Genomic DNA, 22,212 nt, shown 5'->3' with positions numbered 1-22,212 from the left:
AGTATTGGGATTAGTTGTTCTTTGAATGTCTGATAGAATTCACTTGTGAATCCATCAGGCCCTGGCGATTTTTTCTTCGGGAGTCCTTTGATGGCTTTTTCAATTTCTTTTTCTGATATGGGATTATTTAGGTATTCTATTTCTTCTGCTCTTAATCTAGGCAATTTATATTTTTGTAAATATTCATCCATATCTCTTAGATTGCTATATTTATTGCCATGTAATTGGGTGAAATAGTTTTTAATGATTGCCTTAATTTTCCCTTCATTAGAGGTGAGGTATCCCTTTTCATCTTTGATACTGTCAATTTGGTTTTCTTCTTTCCTTTTTTTTTATTAGATTGACCAGTACTTTGTCTATTTTATCTGTTTTTTTCAAAATACCAGCTTCTAGTCTTATTAATTCAATAGTTCTTTTACTTTCGATATTATTAATTTCTCCCTTGATTTTTAGTATTTCTACTTTAGTTTTCATCTGGGGATTTTTAATTTGCTCACTTTCTAATTTTTTAAGTTGCATGCCCAATTCATTAATCTCTGCCCTCCTTAATTTGTTAATATATGCACTCAAGGATATAAATTTCCCCCTGAGTACTGCCTTGGCTGCATCCCACAGAGTTTGGTAGGATATCTCATCATTGTCATTCTCTTCAATGAAATTGTTGATTGTTTCTATGATTTCTTCTTTGACTAGCTGGTTTTGGAGAATCATATTATTTAATTTCCAATTAGTTTTTGATTTGCCTGTCCAGGTGCCCTTACTAATTATTATTTTCATTGCACTATGATCTGAGAAAGCTACATTTATTATTTCTGCTCTTTTGCATTTGTTTGCAATGTTTCTATGCCCTATTACATGGTCAATCTTTGTGAATGTACCATGTACAGCTGAAAAGAAGGTGTATTCCTTTTTGTCCCTATTTATTTTTCTCCACATATCTATTAAATCTAATTTTTCTAGGGCTTCATTCACCTCTCTTAACTCTTTCTTATTTATTTTTTGGTTTAATTTTTCTAGATCTGAAAGAGGAATATTTAGATCTCCCACTAGTATGGTTTTACTATCTATTTCCTTCTTCAGCTCTACCTGTTTCTCCTTTACAAATTTGGATGCCATGCCATTTGGTGCATACATATTGAGCAATGTTATTTCCTCATTGTCTATACTGCCTTTTATCAGGATGTAATTACCTTCCCTGTCTTTTTTAATCATATCTATTTTTACTTTGGCTTTATCAGAAATCATGATCTCCACTCCTGCCTTTTTTTCTCATTTGAAGCCCAAAACATTTTGCTGAAGCCCTTTATTTTAAACTTGTGTATGTCCACCCGCCTCATATGTGTTTCTTGTAGACAACATATGGTAGGATTTTGATTTCTAATCCGCTCTGCTATTTGCTTCTGTATAATGGGTGAGTTCATCCCATTCACATTCAGAGTTATAATTATCAGTTGTGTATTCGTAGACATTTTGGTATCCGCCCCTGATTGTATCCCTTCTTCTTACACTATTTCCTTTTAAACCAGTGGTTTGCTTTAAGCCAGTAACCCTTGTCCCTTCCCTTGATTTACTTCCCTTTTTACCCCCTCCCTTATTATTCCCCTCTTTTTATTTTTAAGGCCTAATGAATTCCCTCCCCTTTCTTCTCCCCTCCCTTTTTTGACCTCCCCACTCCCCTGCTCCCCTTGTTTTATCCCTTCTGACTTTCTCAGTAGGGTTAGATAGAGTTTTATATCCCAATGGATATAGCTATTCTTCCCTCTCAGGGTTGGTTACACTGAGAGTAAGGTTTAACTATTACCTCTCAATGCTCTCTTCCTCTCCTTCTTATAATAGTATTCGTCCCTTCCCCTTTCCATGCCCTCTTTGTGTGTAATAGAATATCCTATTTTTCTTATTCCTTCAAGATTATCTTGGTGTCCTCTACTATTCACCCCCCTCTTTCCCTCCCACACATATCATCTTAGACCATTTAGTATTCCAACCTCTCCCTATGAATAATTCTTCTAATTATTATTATAGTGAATGCTATAATGGTGAATAGAGTTCACTACAGAGAATTATATGTAACATTTCTCCACATAGGAGTACCATAATTAGATCTTATTGAAGCCCTTAAAGAGGCAAATTTAAAAAATATGAGTTGTCTTACTTTCCCTTCAGTTTCTTATTTACCTTTTCATGTTTCTCTTGATTTTTGTGGTTGGATATCGAACTTTCCATTTAGTCCTGGTCTTTTCTGTGAAAATGCTTGGAAATTTTCTATCTTGTTGAATGCCCAAACTTTCCCCTGGAAGAATATAGTCAGTTTTGATAGGTACGTGATCCTTGGTTGAAAACCCAGTTCTCTTGCCTTTTTGAATATCATATTCCAAGTCTTGTGGTCTTTTAGTGTAGTGGCTGCCAGATCCTGTGTGATCCTGATTGGTGCTCTTTGATAACGGAATTGTCTCTTTCTGGCTTCTTGTAAAATTTTTTCTTTTACTTGGAAGCTCTTGAGTTTGGCTATTACATTCCTGGGCATTGTCTTTTCAGGGTCTAGTATAGAGGGTGATCTATGGATCCTTTCAATGTCTATCTTGCCCTCTTGTTGTAGAACTTCAGGGCAATTTTGCTGAATAATTTCTTTTAGTATGGAGTCCAAATTTCTATTAATTTCTGCTTTTTCAGGAAGACCAATGATTTTCAGATTGTCTCTTGTAGACCTGTTTTCTTGATCTGTCAGTTTCTCATTGAGATATTTCATGTTTCCTCCTATTTTATCAGTCTTTTGACTTTGTTTTATTTGTTCTTGCTGTCTTGATAGATCATTGGCTTCTACTTGCCCAATTCTTGTCTTTAGAGACTGGTTTTCTGCTATAAGCTTTTGATTTTCCTGTTCAGTTTGGTCTGACCTGTTTTCCAGCTGTTTGATTTTGGTCTCCAATTTGCTTATTAATTCTTTTGATTTGGGGGCATCTTTTTCTAATTGCCCAATTCTAGCCTTTAGAGACTGGTTTTTGGCTACAATCTTTTGGTTTTTCTTTTCAATCTGGTCATTTCTGGTCTTTGATTTACTTGCCTCACTTTCCAATTGTGAAATTCTGCCTTTTAAACTGTTGTTTTCTTGCCAGATCTCTTCCATCTTTCTCATGACCTCAGATTTGAACTCTTCAAGACCTTGTGACCCATTTTCATTGTTTTGGGAAGGTTTGGATATGGTTAATTGTTTGTTCTCCTCTGCTATTTCCTCTGTTGTCTGGATTTTTTCTGTGTAAAAGTTGTCAAGTGTTAAAGGTTTTTTCTTCTTCGTCTTTCTCTTCTGGTTTTCTTGACGATTCTGGCTTGCCATTGTAAGCTGAGTGCCCTCTCAGTTTTATCCTCACACCCAGGATCTGTCTGTGCTCTTTAGACTCCTGAGACCTCAAGTCTAGTTGTTCTGGGACAAGCGTCCTGGTGGTCTCCTTGCTTGTTCTTCTGCCTCAAGCTCCTTTAACAGTCTCAGGGAGCTGCTTCCGCAGCTAAGCACCTCTCTGCACTGGGTCCCCACTCAAGGTCCGCTCCTGCACTCAGAATCAGCCCCTTCGTCCACGCCTTAGTCTGCCCCTTAGTCCATGCCTTAGCCCGAGCCTGTGTCAGCCCCTTCGCCTGAGCCTGGGCTCAGGGTCTGTGTTCAGAGTACGTGAGTTCTTTAGACTCTTGGGGGGTCTTAAGTCTTGCTGCTCTCAGGAACAAGCCCTGGTGAGCTGCCAATGACTTAATGGGTACCCCAAACTTGCTCTGACTCGTGCACTGGCTTTGGCATTGTAGGTGGCGGGGGGGGGGGGGGAGGGGGTTGCTCCGCTTGTGTTTTCGTGAGAGCTGTTTCACTCCTTTATAGCATTGAAATGCCCCAATTCCACATACCTTCGATGCTGTGCCCTGTTGTGGGGTCCCTTCTTTCCTCTGGATTTGTTTTTATGTCTTCTTGAGGAGTCCTATATGTGCGGGTTAGGAGAGATCAAGAAGTTGCTTTTTACTCTGCCGCCATCTTAACCCCGCCTCCTCGGGAATCCATTATTTTGATGGTGGGAAATGTGGAAGCGAGGGGTCTCAGGCCTAGTGAAACCCTTAACCTCACCTGACATCAGAGGTTAACAGACCTTTGCCTTTTCAGACCCTGAGACCTCAGTCCCTAACATTATAGAGCCAGCTTGGGAAAGGGGCCTTAGAAGCCCTTTAACCAAATATCTTCATTTTACAGGTAAAGAAACAGACCCAACGTCGCACGAGCAGAGGCAGTTTGTATTCAAGTCCTACAACTCCAAGTTCAGATCAAGCAGTATTTCATAAGATCTACCATATGCCAGGCACTGTGCTAAGTGCTGTGGACAGAAGGAGAGGCAGAAGACAGCTCTAAAGGGGGAGATGGGATGTAAATAACTTTGTACAAACAAGTTATGTACATGATAAATTGGAAATTGTCCATGAGGAAGGCACTAAGAATTTTTTTAAGCCCTTATCTTCTGTCTTGGAGTCAATACTATGCTGCCCCCACTAAGATTTTTAAAAAACTCTTACCTTCTGTCTTAGTATCAACTCTAAGCCCTGAATCACCAGGACAATACTCTGTATATGGAGAATTTAGGGGAAAACATGAGTTTTCCATGAGTTCTTTTTTTTTTTCAAAACCTTTACCTTCCATCTTGGAACCAATACTGTGTATTGGTTCCAACGCAGAAGTGTGGTAAGGGCTGGGCAAATGGGGTTAAGTGACTTGCTCAGGATCACACAGCTGGGAAGTGTCTGAGGTCAGATTTGAACCTAGGACCTCCTGTCTCTAGGCCTGACTCTCAATCCACTGAGCTACCCAGCTGCCCCCTACCCACATGAGTTTTGTTTTAGACAAGTTAAGTTTGAGATGGCTCTGGAACATCCAGTTCTTGTGTAGAAAGTAATTTGTCTGCTTTCTGGAGATCTTAAAAGGCTTTAGATTCGTGGCCTTCAGTCCAACAGGACAAAAGACTTATTGGCAAATTCCTCTGATGAATTAAGAATAGAGATGGCAGCACAAACCAAACTTCCAAGTGGCTTTTTCTTGATGACCACCTAAATGTCCAACAGCAAGAGGATAATTTAATGAACTGTGGTCCATTCATGTAATAGAATACTTTAAGGCAATAAAGATGGCATGGAAGAACCTTTGATCTTGGAGACCTATCCCTGCTTCCCCACCTCTATTAGGAGTGCTCTTTCAGCATGACCCACCCAAGTCATTTTTATATCATTTTCTATATTTTATATACTTACTGTTCTATGTAGGTGGTTTATCCCCAGTAGAATGTGAACGCCTTGAGAACAGGGACTGCATACATCAGAGGACCTATCCAATAGCAGGTACTTGCTAAATATTTGGATGTGATTGGAGTAAGGAAAACCATCCTGACAGTGGGAGCTGTCAGAAAATGGGAAGGTGTGGGTTTGCTTGAGAGGTGGCTGAAAAGACTATTTGAGGTCTTTAAGTAAAGGCCATGGTAGGCATTGGAGGTCTGGACAAGAGATCTCTGAGGTCCCTGAGAACTCTGTGGTCCTCAAAAATCTCGAGGGATGGTGGTTGGAGACTCTGGTGCCCCTTTGGTCTCCCTGCTTATTTCTCTGTGATGCTCTTCAGAGTCTGTGGATGGACGTTTGTTCTGTCATCCAGACTTTCTTAAGTCTTTTGGACAACAAGGACACATGTCCATTCTTCATCCATAAAGTCCTTTTTCCCCACCATTAAACTGTTACTTACATCTTTGAATTAATAACCAAGGCAGAAGAGTGGCAAGGGCCTAGGCAATGGGGGTTAGGTGATTTGCCCCGGGTCATACATCTAAGAAGAATCCAAAATCAGACTGGAATCCAGGACCTCCTATCTCCAGGCCTGGTTTCCTGTCTGCTCAGCCACTCTGCTTACAATCGTAATATAATCTAATATAACCAGTATTAATACAATCTCAATATAATCTATAACTTTCTACTTCTTTCCTAGCCCAAGTCTTCACAGGTAGGAGGGATCAGGATCTGGAAAGAGTAAGCTACATTCAACCTCTGGTCATGTTGCTGAGGAGGAGAGGTTAAGAAGCCTCCTGAAAAACTGGGGTGAAATCTACTCCCCTTCACCACCACCCATATGATGGCTCTAGTAAAGTCTACTAAAAGCATCTGAATTTGTCAAACAGCTGCTTCCTTGAACCCCAAAAGAAGTACTATGTCCTGGTGCAGATCTTCACCTTGTGCTTCTTTGCAGTGTGCAGTGGCTCTTTTGTGATCCCTTCTTCTGAAATCAGACACAATTATTATTTAAAGTCCCATAATACTTAACCAATGGCAAGTTTCCATAGTTTTAAAGCTTTTGGCTATGCATTGGTATTAGGGTTAATAGATATTGTAAACTCGTGCTTTAGAAATAAAAATATTAATACTGATTCATGTACTCAAGTACAGAAAAAAGTAGAAGAAAAATCAAATATCCTATTCAAAATATATAGGAAAAACAATAAATAAAATCATAAATTCATTTCTCACATTCCATTTGACAATGGGTCAGCCAAACAGAGACATATCACAAGGATTTTTCACTCAAAAGCAAGCTCAATTTCCTCACTCATAGTGCAAGTGTATATATTTAACAAATAAGCAGCAAATACAAAATATGTGACAGGTTGCAGTTATTCAGTGTCAGTAGAAGGTACTCATTTTACACTTCCTCTCCCAAGTACCATCATTCATCTAGATTCCTTTGGTCACACCTCTGGTAACCATTTCCCTGTGGCACCTTACAGGGATAACAGAATTCTTGGCATGATGCATTATGGTCTGAATTATAACTTACACCATTATGATCACTGATCTTGGTAGAGGAACTATCATCATCATCATCATCATCATCATCATCATCATCATCATCATTATTATTATTATTATTATCTGAACTTCAGCCAGGCAGGCATCAGGAATGCTGCCCTGATCTGCCTTGAATAAGATTTATTTTTATATGCTTTGAGATCACACATAATTTTGGCATGGAAATCCATTCTCATCCATTTTCATCATACATCTTTTCTTAGACACTGTAGTAAGTCATACGTTAACTTTGTTTCAACTTTTTATTCTTTCAATTTTTTTTCAATATTTTTCAATAACTTTCAATATTTTTCAAGGTGTGTTTGATGTATCTCTTGGGCTACAGTGGTGGAATGTACAGGCCTTTTCATGGCAGACAATTTCTCCATCTATCATCCATTGTTCTTTTATGTTAACATACAGTACCAAATCAGGGATCAGGGAGGAGGGAAACTTGAAGACTGTTCTGGCCTGTTTTTGCAGGTACTTGTGGACTAAAAGATCTAAGTTAGGGTTTTTAAATCTTTACCATTAACTCACTACTTGCTGGTTTGTTCTGAAGTGACTTCTAGAGGAATTTCTGTATTACTACATGTAAAGGTGGGAATTTCCTGAGAGTCCCTTACAAGGGACCTGTGAGGGTTCTAGTAATAACCTTTAATGTTCTTATTTTCCCTGGGGCTGAGTAGGGATATTGATCACAATAATTCCAATAATAAGGAGCGTTAGTAAGAGAAGAGTCACACAGGGGTATCTGAGAGAGGGGTTGTCATTCTTCCTGAGGCTATGATGCATTTCCTCAAGGTCCACCCTGTGACCATGTCAGAGAGTGTATGTTTGATGGCCCCTGGTATATGGCTGCTTATCTGACAAGCTTTCTAGGGCTGAACTTGATATTAAAAGGGAATAACTCCACAGGAAATTGATGACTTTAGTTGTTTGAGGTTTATCCACTAAACAAGGATGAGTAATTGGCTCAGTATGTCTTCAAAGGTGATTCTTATCTCTCTGGATTTCATCTGTCCCTGAGGCTGGCAAGATGGAGGATGGCTTTGGTAATGTATGTATTAGGCCAATATAGTTTATCTAAGAAGATCTCACACCAACTGCCTTAGTTAAAATGAGGATTTAATGATCTTGAAGGGAAAAGGGTTGATGGAGAATGAAAGGGAAGTGGGAGATGTCAAGTCTGTCTAAAGATCTAAGTAGCTGACAGAATGGCTTCACCCCTAATGGGGCAGAAGCCCAACATAAGGATCTTGTTTCCCTCTCTTCTTCACAAGCTAATCTCTTTCCCTATATAAACTAAATATAAGAGCAAGATGGTTTAAAGATGATCTTGATTGGAGATCTGAAGATATTGAAGTTTAGGTTGAAATTGCTGCAGTAATTGACTCAGGGTCTGTGAGAAACAAACTTGTTGATTATCAGTACGGGTAAAAGCTAAATTCCACCAAGCTCTTCCAATCAGAGTTATGCTAGGTTTCAGAAAGCAGTAGTAATTATCTCACTACCATTGTCCACCCAACCCCCAGTCCCAGGAAAGAGTGAAAGTCACTTAACTTGGGGTGCTACTTATAGACCCACATTCTTAACTGCTCTTAACTGTCCCTATCTTAGGGTTCTGTGGGGGTAATTCCCCTCACTCAAGATTCTTTGAGCTATAACTCTTAACCAAACTCCTGAAGCTAACTGTCAGTGAGAATCTCTCCCTTTTGACCCCTTGATCCTGCTTACCATCCAGCCTTTTTTCCCTACTCTAGTTACCATCTAAGGGTGGGGTGGGAATTTTGGTTAGTGAGGTACTATAGGTTCTGGGATCTTTAGGTAGATAGAGTGTACAGTTAGAGCATATTCAGCTTTGTGAAAACAACTACTCAGTTTTGGTGGGAGGTTTAGTTACATCATTAGTTAGATTGTCCCAATCCCCTTCCCTTTCTGCCCTTACTTTAATAAAACCAGGTTTACATCATTTTGGGTATCTTGCCAGGTTCTCAAGCCTGTGTACTTCTGATAACTGGCCCTAGCAACTTATCAGAAACCTATACCACCAAGCACCTAATTTAGTTAATTTTTTATTTCAGGAGGCAGGGAGAAGTAAGATTCTAACATCCCAGCACACCTAAGCTAAGGGTAGTGACATGTGGGAACTGAAAACTGACTCCAAGGGGGAGGATTATCCAATGTGGGGGATTAAAACTGGCTCTTAGGAGAAGGATTATCCCATTTAAAGAAAAAGCAAAAGATTTTACCTGAACAAGCCTGAAATTGGTGGCAGCTAAGGCTGTTTCTGGTTGAGGTGGGAGTCAGGTTGTGGCTGCCTCAGATCTTCCCTACTGTCTATTTTAAACTCCTCTAAAAAGCTTAAGGGGGAGAAGTGAGGCTCCTCTCCATAGTGGTTGCCATCATATAACAAATAAAACTAGGCCTAAGGTCCTTATTTTTCTTAAATTGTATTAGAATTTACTTGGATGGGTAGAGGCAGAGAGTTGGAGACAAAAGCCTTTTAGCCATGAGAGTGCTCTCCACATGGCTCCCTCAGGCACCTTCCACTTCACCAGTTCCTCCAGAAAGAGCCCTGACTTCCTTGTCTTCAACCTCTTTTCCTCCCTCTCCCTTCCTTGTCCCCTTCAATCACATCTGTTTCAAACTCAGTCACACAACTCCCACAAGATGACATAACTAGGATCTTAGAGAAAAAGGTAAGATACCATGCATAGAGGGTTCTCTTCACACAATTGGACTTCTTGTTTTAAAGCAAATGATAGCTTGTTGTATCCCCTTTTAATCTTTCTTGTATTGGTTTTGTTCATGATTTTGAATTTGAGATAATAAAAATCAACTATTTTGCATTTCATGTAGTTTATTTGTTTTTGGTCATAAATTATTCCCTCATCAGTTAAATTGACCTAAAATGTAAATGACTCTATGATCCCTTAATTTGCTTATGGCATCATATTTTAACTCTAAATCATTTGCCCATTTGGACCTAATCTGAGTAGAGTATTTGATAATCTAGACTGAATTGTCTGATTGAGAGCAAGGTGAGAGCTCAGTCTGAAAGCCTGAGATTTCTCTGTTAAGCAAGAGTGGAGCTCCATATGACTGTCTAGCTACATTGCTTGCATTTATAATGTTTCTCCAAAATGAGGGTTCTCTGATGTACAATAACATTAGAGCTTTGGCTGAATATCTTTCCACATTGCATGCATTCATAAGGTTTCTTCTCCCTGGTGTGGATTTTCTGGTGATGAGCAAGAGAGGAGTTCTGACAATGTCTTTCCACATTGCTTGCATTCATAAGGTTCCTCCCCAGTGTGGGTTCTCTGATGTACAATAAGATGAGAGCTTCGACTGAATGACTTTCCACATTGCTTGCAGTCATAAGGTTTCTCTCCAGTGTGGGTTCTCTGATGTACAATAAGATTAGAGTTTCTAGTGAATGTCTTTCCACATTGCATGCATTTATAAGGCTTCTTTCCCCCAGGGTGGATTCTCTGATGTTCAGCAAGACTGGATTTCCAAATGAATGTCTTTCCACATTGTTTGCATTCATAAGGTCTTTTCCCAGTGTGGGTTCTCTGATGTTTAGCAAGACTGACCTTCCAAGTGAATGTCTTTCCACATTGCTTGCATTCATAAGGTTTTTCCCCAGTGTGGATTCTCTGATGTTTAGCAAGACTGATCTTCCAAGTGAATGTCTTTCCACATTGCTTGCATTCATAAGGCTTTTCCCCAGTGTGGATTCTCTGATGTTTTCTAAGATAGGAGCCCTGAATAAATATCTTTCCACATTGCTTGCATTCATAAGGTTTCTTCCCAGTGTGGATTCTCTGATGTTCAACAAGACTGAACTTCCAAGTGTATGTTTTTCCACATTGCTTGCATTCATAAGGTTTCTCCCCAGTGTGGGTTCTCTGATGTACAATAAGATTAGAGTTTCTACTGAATGTCTTTCCACATTGTGTGCATTCATAAGGTTTCTCCCCAGTATGGGTTCTCTGATGTACAATAAGATGAGAGCTTTGACTGAATGACTTTCCACATTGCTTGCACTCGTAAGGTTTTTCCCCAGAGTGGATTCTCTGATGTTTTCTAAGATTGGAGCCCTGAATGAATATCTTTCCACATTGCTTGCATTCATAAGGTTTCTCTCCAGTGTGGGTTCTCTGATGTACAATAAGATTAGAGTTTTTACTGAATGTCTTTCCACATTGCATGCATTCATAAGACTTCTTCTCCCCAGTGTGGATTCTCTGATGTTTAGCAAGACTGGACTTCCAAGTGAATGTCTTTCCACATTTCTGGCATTCATAAGGTTTTTCCCCAGTGTGGATTCTCTGATGTTTTCCGAGACTAGACCTCTGACTGAATATCTTTCCACATTGCTTGCATTCATAAGGTTTCTCTCCAGTGTGAGTTCTCTGATGTACAATAAGATTAGAGTTTCTACTGAATGTCTTTCCACATTGCATGCATTCATAAGGCTTCTTCTCCCCAGGGTGGATTCTCTGATGTTCAGCAAGACTGGAGTTCCAAGTGAATGTCTTTCCACATTTCTGGCATTCATAAGGTTTTTCCCCAGTGTGGATTCTCTGATGTTTTCTAAGATTGGAGCCCTGAATGAATATCTTTCCACATTGCTTGCATTCATAAGGTTTCTCCCCAGTGTGGGTTCTCTGATGTACAATAAGATGAGAGTTTCTACTGAACGTCTTTCCACATTGCATGCATTCATAAGGCTTCTTCTCCCCTGTGTGGATTCTCTGATGTTCAGCAAGACTGGACTTCCAAGTGAATGTCTTTCCACATTGCATGCATTCATAAGGCTTCTTCTCCCCAGGGTGGATTCTCTGATGTTCAGCAAGACTGGACTTCCAAATGAAAGCCTTTCCACACTGCTTGCATTCATAAGGTTTTTCCCCACTGTGGATTCTCTGATGTTTTCTAAGATTGGAGCTCAGACTGAATGTCTTTCCACATTGCTTGCATTCATAACGTTTCTCCCCAATGTGTGTTCTCTGATATACAATAAGATGAGAGCTTCGATTGACTGACTTTCTACATTGCTTGAAGTCACAAGGTTTCTCTCTAGTGTGAATTTGCTGATGTTCAGAAAGACTAGAATTCTGACTAAATATCTTTCCACATTGCTTGCATTCATAAGGTTTCTCCCCAGTGTGGGTTCTCTGATGTTTCCTAAGACTGGAGTTCCAACTAAATATCTTTCCACATTGCTTGAATTCATGAGTTTTTTCCCCAGTGTGGAATCTCTGATGACCAGTACTGTGTATAAAAGTCTTTCCACACTGATTACATTCACTAGACTTTTCCTCACTGTGCATTCTTTGATGTTCAATAAGGGATGAATTTTGAGATTGAACAGAGAATTCTCTCCAAGCAAAGTTATCAGGGTCTTCATTCCTGAATTTTTGTTGGTCACTTTCTTCCAGGGAAATGCTAGCCTCTGTTGGAGTCACCTTCATTTCAGGTCTGATCTCTCCTTCTAAAAGACATACATGCATAGTCATATCTATATATCTATATCTATATCTATATCTATATCTATATCTATATCTATCTATCTATATATATATATATAAACATCTCGATTCCTCCACTGTCAGAACAGAAAGAGATTTATTTTCTATTTCCTTGAATAAGAAGAAAAGTCTTCCCACTTAAAAGGGCACAATTCATCCTTTGAAAATGTCATTACCTCAAATCTAAAGAGCATTTTAATGAACAAAGAGTCTCATATATGATCATATTGGCTCTTCATAAAAAATTTGTGATTTTGACAAGGCTAGCATTATTACATTCCTAACTCAGACCATGATCTCAAAATGGTGGCTGAATGACTTGACTCAAACCCTGTCAGCTAAGACCAAATCTTGTGACTGGGCTTGCTGTATCATTACTACTAGACAATTCACTTTCAATCTTTCCATTTTGCTTTCAGTTTCATTTCCTATATTCATAGGTACAACACCACTTGGGTACATGTTATTATTTCATGATCTAGCTTATCTGTAAGCATTATGTAATTTTTTGTGATTGCTTTCAATCTTATTTTTTTGTTGTATTTTCTGAGATCAAATAAGGAAAATCAGCACTCTTTTTTGCATTTACCAAAGTCATCAATGATTTTTTTCTGTTCCCCACTTCTTAAGAGTATCCATTATTTTTTAAATGCCTCTTCACTACAATAAAATCCTTCTACTAAATAAAATTTAAGCAAAGAAATGGCATTTCCCTTTTTTAAAAATGTCTCTTACAGTAACTTGAGGCCATCATCTTTTGTTAGGAATTGGATTGCATGCTCATGATTCCTTTCATACCTTTCGAATTAATTGGTTCATAAGCCCTTTGCATATGTGAGATAATATTCAAGAAGATTTGAGCTAAAATTAATTACTGGTATTGGAAGCAGTAGATAAGGACCCAATTTTGTTATAATATTTTTCCTCTTTAACAACAAGTATTTCAAGCAATGTGGTTTTTTTTCTACATTGATTCAATTGATCATAACCAGGTATGTGGTGCTTTGGGGCTGTATTCAATGATGACATCAAACTCTGATGGCTTCTGACTGAGTGTAACGTATTCTTTTAGTTTTCCCACTTAACATCACATTCTTCCCCAAATTCCAGGAAGATTGGCCATTCATACTCACAGGGAGCCACAGATTCTCCTTGGCTGACACTACACATGAGTAATAGTCCCATTCCTGGGTTACTCTGCAATTGATTCTCATCATGGAGATGTGATTTGGGTTTACATTCTTGCAGCAGAGACAGCAAAATCCTTGAAAACTCTGGTTACTAGACATGCAGAGTAGAGGGCATTATGAAACCATCACTACTCACAACCTTTTTACAAAAGCAGCCAATCACTCGCCACTTACTGCAATGGAAGGATTGGTTTCTGATCTGAACTTACCTCCACTTATGGTATCATCCTTCTGTATCTGAATTTCTTAAAGGAATTGTTTGGTAACTCAACTTAGTCATTAAATAGGTTTATGAAAAGTAGAGCCAATTTGCCAATGGTAGAAAAAATGAAATTCTATCCTCACAGAAGTGGGTTTATGAGTACACATTATTTAAAAAAACAAGAACAAGAAAGTGATATATGCAATTGATTTCTAGGTACATTTATCATTTAGGGAAAACAAATCTTTTACACAATAGATAGCAATGCATTTTGTTAACTGATTAGGGAGCTAAAGCCAAAACAATTATTTTTATCCCTCAGGATGAAAGCTATTACAATTCTCTTCCTATTTTCCACCTCATGTAGATGCCAACATTTTCATGATATTCTTCTTAAAAATTACAATACAGGAGGTGGTGCATTCTAATTCTACCTCAGAAACTTGTTAGGACTTCATAGGAGCTCTGTTTCCATCTCCTCAAATATAACATGGGCATAATAATATCAAGTGACTCCTAGGGTTCCTATGAGAATGAAATGAGAAAATATTTACAAAGTGTGTGACACATAGTAGGTGCCATATTTAAAAGATGGTCTTTATTTTATCATTATAATTTGGATAATTTCTTCCTTTGTTTGCTTTCCTTCTTAAACTGTCCTTCTCTTCATTCCTCTATTTCCTTATTTCCCTTTTGAATGAATGCATTTCTATTCCCCAACATACTTTTGTCCCTGGATCATCTTTTTAAACTACCTCCAAGTTAGGATTATAGACTGTGAGCTCCAGGACAGGCCAGTCGGTTTTAGTCCTTCCTTTGTATCCTCAGGGCTTAGCACAGTTCATAGAACATATCTGATATTTAATTCATGTTTACTGACTGGACCCAGGGCTTATGTCAAACCCAAGCTCTACCAGGATCCTTTCTTGCCCTTATTTCTCAGGAGTCAACAGAAACTCTGTTGGAACCTGATCAGACCCGATCCTGAAGATCCCAGAGGCTTCCTTCTAGGCTCTGATCTCCCTAAGCTGAGGTGGTGTGGGCATCTTTTTTTCCAAGAAGAGGGCAAAGATTGAGCCCCAGAGGCTAGGAAAGGGCCTGGAGCAGGTGATTTCTGCAAAGCTTAGCCTTGGATGGCTCCTAAGGAAGGCAGCAGTTCTCACTCCTCCTCCTGTGCTGCAGGTCAATGGAGAGAAGGAAAATCAGTCAACCAGCTGTCTGGCTCCACTCTACATTTAATCTCCCTAATCTCAGCTGGGTCCTCACCATGGCAAGGCAATCATGTGATATCGCCCTAATGGATTCCCTTTGTCACCCATCACAGCAGCCTTTTAAATATGTCCCTGATCTCCAACTCTTCCTTATAGCTTCCTCCTAACTCCTGCCCACACCTTATGAGCTGAGAACTTGGCTTCATATTTCACTGAACAATAGCTCGACCCTTCTGCAGAACTTTCTTATCCTCCACATCTCACCCAACTCAGCTGCCTCCTTTTCCTTTTTGACCTCAGGATCAGAGAAAAAAGTCATTCTTAGTCATGTTTCTGGATAACACAAAGCTCAGAGTGGATAATCTCTACCCTTCCTGCACTTTCAAGAGAGTTGCATGTTCCTAAATCCCAAAAGATGACTTCTGATAGGGTCATAGACTGATGGGAAGTTCCCTGATGGGAGCTGAAAAGACATGGAGCCCAAGTCATTTCTTTTAAAGATACGGAAACAGGCTGTGACCTTCAGTGACTTGCCCAGAAAGCCCAGAAATGCTAGACACATCTGAAAAAGAATTCCACATCAGGTCTTTCTGTCCTCAAATCTAACCCATGCTTCACTGTAGCACAAAGAAATGTCTGGTAACCACAGCTCTCACACACCACTTTTCACCTCACTCACCTGGATGCCAGTCTCTCAGGCCTTCTTGCTCTAGTATACACAGGGCTTCCCTTTGTTCAGAATAAAAGATCACATCTTCTCTGGGAACTGCAAGCCCTGGGAATGAGGAATCAGACAAGGAGGAGGATGGAGAGAAAATTGTCATTTAGTTCTCTTGAGAGAAAGGCATGTGAATCCAGTGATTCCATTTAGAGAGGAGTTCATGGGGTTTTGCTCTCACCCCAACGTGTTTGTAATGCTAGGAACTCAGGATAGCATGTGCCTGTTATTCTGCTGTGGGATCTGTAATGAGCAGCAGCCAAATCCTCTGCCCCACTCCCCATGGCCAATCCTGTCACGTTCCCTTCTGGCAGAAACTCCTAACCCCAGGCTAGGGAAAAGGGTTATTGTTCTGGATTAATCTCAAATCCCAGACAAAGGGATCTTGAGGGATCAGCTCCTGTCCTATCACCCTACCTGCTCCTCACTCCCTGAACTTCATATAAACCTTTTGTACTGTCTACTTTGGTTAGTCTGTACCTCTTCCACTTTGGAACTCAACCACTCCTCGTCCCCAATTTTGTTTCTCAACCAGTCAGTCAGTCCTGACAGCAAAAGAGGATGGCAAACAGTTAATACAGGATGCTTACAAGGACTCCTGAAGAATAGTTTCCAAAGCATTTATTTTGGGAGAGAGTAGGGGGAACAAGATCATGTCACCAATATGGAATTAGAAAATGGAGTTCTGCTGTATTTTCTTTGTAAAAGCATGGACTTATTCTATAGTTTCCCATTTCACAAAACTGGAGGCAGCTAGAAGTGTAGTGCACAGAGGCCTGAGGTTAGAGTCCAGAAGGCCTCAGTTTTAATCTTACTACATGCAATAATTATATGTGTGCCTAGGAACAAGCAATTTAATCTAATCTCCATTTCCTCAACTGTAAAATGGGTATAATCCTGTGGGAAGAATAAGGTGAGGAAGAAGTGACATAATTTAAAGAAAAACCTTGGCAGAGTGTTTGACAAAGAGCAGGTCATTATAAATGCTTAATCTCTTCCTTCCCTTCCTAATTAGCTGAGTGTGCTAGGGGGTTAAGACAACAGAAATAAAGATGAAGGACAAACCTACTCTACTCTGGACATCTAGGAGTTGTGAGCTACAAGTTTATGATTGTTAAAGAGAAAAATATCCCAAATAGTAGATCTACCCACGAGAGGAAGAGGTTGGGAAGAAAATCCATCTGAGCAGTCTTCTGAGATGGGTTTCAAAATATAATTCCAGGCTATGTTGGGGGGGGGAGATGTGATCATCTGTGAGATTACTTCCTGATTCCTCAACACAGATTTGATCTCAAACTTCAAGAGCACCAAAGGGAACCCCCAAGGTCCCATTACACCATGCAAAGTCCTTTTACAGGAGAACCAGGCAACAGGAGGGCCCTGGCTCTAGGACACAGCATAAGAGCCCTCGTCCCTTCCTCATGACTGAAAACTGCTCCCAACTCTGCCTGCTGCTGAGGATGATATTCCCTTGGGTGGCAGACTCAGGCAGCAGGGAGAGGTTCCTTACCCACAGAGATCAGGTTCCAGGCATTCTCCAGCATCACCTCTTTGTACAGCTCCTTCTGGGGAGGGGTCAAGAGGCGCCACTCCTCCCGGGTGAAGTCCACAGCCACATCCTTGAATGTCACTGCCTCCTAAATCATCAAAAGTCATAGGACAGAGTACTGAAAGCCATGTCAGGATTATTAATCCAACTCTCACCAGTTACAGGAGGAAACTGAAGCACACAGAAGGTCTGACCCCCAACCCTATATGACTATCAGGGTCAACTCTTTAAACCATAGTCTTTCAGAGCCCAATCAAATTTAGAGAAAACAACTCATTGAAATAATGCTGAGGAGCATCTAACTAAGGAAGGTGTCTCCCTATAAAATCATGAGGAGAGTCTGTGCTCTATCAGTGAGTTGTGTGGATCAGTGGAGGAAAAAAGAGAGAGCAAAGCTCTTTCTTTCTTACCAGAAATTTTACATGATATGCTCTCACCTGAAATCTGTGAAGAGTTCCTGAGAACCTTGCAAGTGTTTTGCACTTTGGAGGGAAGAGAGTTTTATGTGATGCCTCAGATGTGAACAAAGTTCAAGCAAAGATGTAGTTTGTTTTTGTGTGACTGAAGTCGAGTCTTATCTTGATCAAAACAGGAGGAAATTCTAAAGAGATATTCATCTAGACTCGATTAATGATCTGGGATGGTTTTCAGTCAAGTGAAGGGGAATTGTCTGTTGTTACAATCAGGCCTTGAGGTTTTTGGCAGGATGGGTTATAGTGAAAACTGTTTTCTCCATGATTGTTTCCATTTTAATATGGCATCTATTTTGTATGTATTCTTCATTACACACAAAAAAAGTGACTATCATGGAGAAGGGAGAATTCCTTTATTCAGTAAAAAAAAACAATATTAAATTAATTTGCATTTTGTTTGAACTTATTCATAAGAGAAATTATTGCCACTTTTTTCTGAGAAAGAAAAGATTTAAATATACCCCTAGAACTCCAGAAACTTCAGAGAACTAGAGTCAAGATAATGGGTTAAGAATGTTACTGATGGAAAATATAAAGGTGACATTGGCCAGATCTGAAAATACCATTGTACATTGGAGGCATCATCTCTATCTCTAACCTGCTACTGCTCTATGCAAAATGTGTCTGGCCGCTGTGCCTGGAATGGTCTTGCATTTCACTTCCTTTATTCTTTTAATTTACTTCTCAACAGCTGAGGAATTTATTGCTATTTTTTATATTTCCCCAAGAATGTCTGAATCTTTACTTTTCTCTACTATCTCTTGAGTCATTCTTCTTCATTGCATGGTATTCACTGTGCTGGTTCACAGTCAACTTATGGATAATTGATCTTTAATCGATTCTGTGACTTGCACTCAACAGATGCTATTCCAAATCTCTTCCCTCCTCGAACCTCCCACAACCAGGAAAAAGGGAATCTCGAATATATAATTTATCAGCTAGCTCTACTTTTTGTTGTCTTTTCTGACATTTCTCCACCATATCCTTGATATGGGCATATTCTCTCCCCTCTGCAGTTCTTTTTCATCCCTCTTTTTGGATAGTCTTCCTACGTGAGATTATTAGAACCTTGAGAATAAGAGAATTGAAAAATCTAGAATCTACCATTAAAAGCCTCCACAAAGAAAACAAAAGAGAGAGCAATAGATTCATCATAGAAATCCCCAGAAGTCACAGAAGAGAAACAACTGCTGGAACACATGGGCTGATGGCGATATTATTGGGGATATAGATACCAAACGATAACTCTAGTCCAGCTATCAATAATACGGAATTAGGCCTTGATACATGTAAAAACCAGTGGAATTGTGTGTTGGCTTAGGGGGTTTAGGGCGGTTTGGGTGAGAGAGAAAGAACATAAAATATGTAACTAGGGGAAAGTATTCAAAATAAAATTGAAAAAAAAAAAAGAAATCCCCAGAAGTGAAAGACAACTTGAAGAAAAGTTAAAAACGGTAAAAGAAGACCTTCCCAATTCCAAAGTAAGATATACTGATTCCAGAGGCAGGATGAACATAGAAGATTGAAAGGTCTCACATCACCCAGAAGAACACAGCTGGATAACACGCTGATGAAATTAATCATTGAAAAGAATTGGCCAGAACTTCAGAACAAACAATAGGAAATTCCAGTGGAAGGAATTCAAAGACTGTCTTCTTCTTTTTTTTTTTTTTTTTTTTTTTTTTTTACCCTTGTACTTCGGTGTATTGTCTCATAGGTGGAAGATTGGTAAGGGTGTGCAATGGGGGTCAAGTGACTTGCCCAGGGTCACACAGCTGGGAAGTGTCTGAGGTCAGATTTGAACCTAGGACCTCCCGTCTCTAGGCCTGGCTCTCACTCCACTGAGCTACCCAGCTGCCCCCAAAGACTGTCTTCTGAAAGAAATTTAAGGCTACTAACTCTGAGACAGGTAGTGGTAACTCAAACAGTTTCATGCATAAAAACAAAAAAAGTACCAAAAAGTAGAAAGAATGTCCAATACAATGGAAAGGATATTGCAATAATAGCACACTATTCCAAATCCAGTAGAAATGAAAGAATGTGTTCTAGAAAGCATTTGGAACTGAAGATATAGCCCAGGGTGACCTCTCCTATGAGAAGACTGAATTGATCTTGTATCATTTCTTTATTGATCCTATCTACAATTAATGGCTTTTGTCCCAGAATTGCCTGACTCGTGGTTCTCTGTCTCTTGACTTGGCTTGCTATTCATCCGATCAGTAACAGGTTAAGTATAAAATCCAGTTCTTGTGCATTGAATCATTGTTCTGTCTTTGTTTCAAGATATTAGCTGATCTTGGAAGGTTCAAGTGATCCATGAGGAGTCACGGGTAGTATTTTTTCACCATCAGGCAATCCCTCAAAGATGTCTATTTTGCAGTCCAAAGTCAGGCCTTTCACTTTGCATTCAGACTCAAATGCTGGCTGCCTCCTTTTTACCAAACTTCCAATCAATCATAATGTTTCTATATCCCATCTCTGAGACCAGTTTTGTTGCCCTCGTCCTTATCATCTACTCTATTCTTTGCTCTGTGCTCCTCCAAACATATAAAAAGATTATATATATATGATATATATGTGATATATATCATAATTGAGGTAAGCCATTGATGTCTTTATTAACAGGCAGAATGCCTCTGTTTATCTTGTTTGGAGAACTCCCTGGATTTACCATTTTGTTAAATTTTCCTCCCAACACCTGCAAATGTGAACTTAACAAAAATGGCCAAAAAAGGAAATATTCACTAAAGAAAATGTGCATTTTAAAAATTTTAAATGGCTCTAAGTCCTGGCAGACTACATCTCCCAAGAGTCTCTGCCATAACTTCCTCAGACACAGCATTAGGAAAAGGAGGCATTCAGAAACCGTAAAGGCTTCCAATTTGGCAAAAGTCAAAAGGCTTTCATGTATAGAAGCAATCATATTGTAAGGCTTTTCCTTTATTTGTTTATTCATCCTGCTAGCATTTATTTAATTATTTGTTTGCTTGGTTAGTCTTTATTTATTTATTTTTGTATCATTTTATTTTGTCTCAGTTATTTTTGGCTGCAAAGATTATTTATTTATTTTTTCTTTATTTACTTATTTGTTTGTTTTGGGCTGTGGGTTTATTGGTGCTTCCCTCCACTGGCAGAAAGGTAGCACTGCAGCTCAGTAGGAAAAAAAAAACTGAATGCTCAGTGCTGGCCTCTCGTGGCCAAGATCCAGCACTAGAGGGGGAGGAGAAAATTGCTGGTGGGGGAAGGGAGTTGGAAAGGGAATTGTGGGTAAGGGGGTGGAGTTAAGGCACTGAAGGGTGCTGGGAACCAAAATGGAGGAAGGGGGTGGAGCTGAAGCACTGCAAGGGTACCTTCCTGCAGAGGCAAGTAGGGTATTTGGGGGGGGGGGGGGTTGGGCTTAAGTTTCTCTTTTTCTTCGCCCCTGAGGGAGAGATTAGAGCAGGCACATAGAGTTAGGGCCAGGCAGGGAGGTTTAGAACCAGGCTGGGGTGGGTGGAAGTGAGGGACCTCCTGGGATTTTTTCCGGAGCCTGCTGGGATCTTTAGTCACACCTCCTGCTGGGTTTGAGCCTAGCGGGGGAAGGAGGGTTCGGGTCAAGGCTCCTGGGATGGGGGAGGGGGACTAAGATCTGGAAGCCCTGCTGAGGCAGAGGAGCCTGGCAGGGCTTTAGTAGCCGAAGGGACGCCTGCGGGGCTCAGTTTTGGGCAGGAAGTTTTTCTAACTCACCTGTAGGCAAAGCAGGCTGGCAGGTAGGCAGGCAGGTTCGGGCTCCAATGGAGGTCGCCATTAAAGGTTTGGTTGAAATAAGGGAGGAAGGAGGATGGAAGAAAGGAAGGGAATGAAGGTAGCCTGAGTAGCTCCCAGCCCTGGTGGGAAATTGCCCCGAGCCCTTGGGAGGGTAGGCTAGGATCTCGAGGTAGGAAAAAGTCAGGCTAACTCTAGGGGTATTTAACTGGGTTTTACATTAGGGAAAGCTGGGGAAATTAGGCTTCCCAGAAGCGCTCCTCCTTCCGGGGGCGGGGGAGGTGCTTTGGGGGAAAAGGCGCCCAAAGTCTCCCTCTCTCTTCTCATACCTTCCTCAGACCTCCTAGGAAGGCAGCGGTACAATGCTTGAGGAGTGAATAACTCCAGACAACAATTGGAGCAGATTAATGACACAAGATAAGGAAGAGGCTTCTTTGTAGCTGCACCAGGAGAGAGGGATGAATGGGGAAACCTGGGAGTGTAGCAGTGGAGACAGAGACGGAGGGTATTATGGGAAGAATCTTGTGATGTCCCGTCTACAGGTGAACCCATCTTTTGTGGGACTAGAGTACAAATGGGAGAAGAGGAGGGTACAAACAAGAGAGGGGTTTACCCAGGCTATATCAGGGTCTAGAAATGTTCAATTCCATTCCATCTACATTCAGTGCCTTTTATGTGCTAAGCCCTGGGGATTCCCAAGAAGGCAAAAGGCAATGCTTGTCCTCAAGAAGCTTACAGC

The 22,212-nt window shown here is 40.2% G+C and overlaps 1 protein-coding gene across 1 annotated transcript; it reads right to left on the bottom strand.

Moving 5' to 3' along the window:
- Nucleotides 1-4,962: 4,962 nt before the first annotated feature.
- On the bottom strand, nucleotides 4,963-21,516 carry LOC123252769 (zinc finger protein 883-like). Its single transcript, XM_044682015.1, has 5 exons — nucleotides 21,456-21,516; nucleotides 16,188-16,252; nucleotides 10,375-11,717; nucleotides 10,155-10,287; nucleotides 4,963-5,067 (listed from the first exon to the last, which is right to left on the bottom strand). Exons 1-5 carry the CDS (start codon nucleotides 21,514-21,516, stop codon nucleotides 4,963-4,965), a joined length of 1,707 nt encoding a protein of 568 aa, XP_044537950.1.
- Nucleotides 21,517-22,212: the final 696 nt, after the last annotated feature.

This window comes from Gracilinanus agilis, chromosome 6 (genome assembly GCF_016433145.1).
Source record: "Gracilinanus agilis isolate LMUSP501 chromosome 6, AgileGrace, whole genome shotgun sequence".
Taxonomy (NCBI): Eukaryota; Metazoa; Chordata; class Mammalia; order Didelphimorphia; family Didelphidae; genus Gracilinanus; species Gracilinanus agilis.
Note: the sequence above shows the minus strand (reverse complement) of the source record. Positions and strands in the feature narration are given on the sequence as shown.

Excerpts from the sequence above, each read along its gene's own strand:
- LOC123252769 (XM_044682015.1), bottom strand. The coding sequence starts at position 21,516 with ATGGCGACCTCCATTGGAGCCCGAACCTGCCTGCCTACCTGCCAGCCT. Across the intron at positions 16,253-21,455 it reads CCAGCCTGCTTTGCCTACAG|GACTGACTGACTGGTTGAGA; the intron begins GTGAGTTAGAAA and ends TTTTGCTGTCAG. Across the intron at positions 10,288-10,374 it reads TGCAAACAATGTGGAAAGAC|ATTCACTAGAAACTCTAATC; the intron begins ATTCATTTGGAA and ends ATGTGGAAAGAC.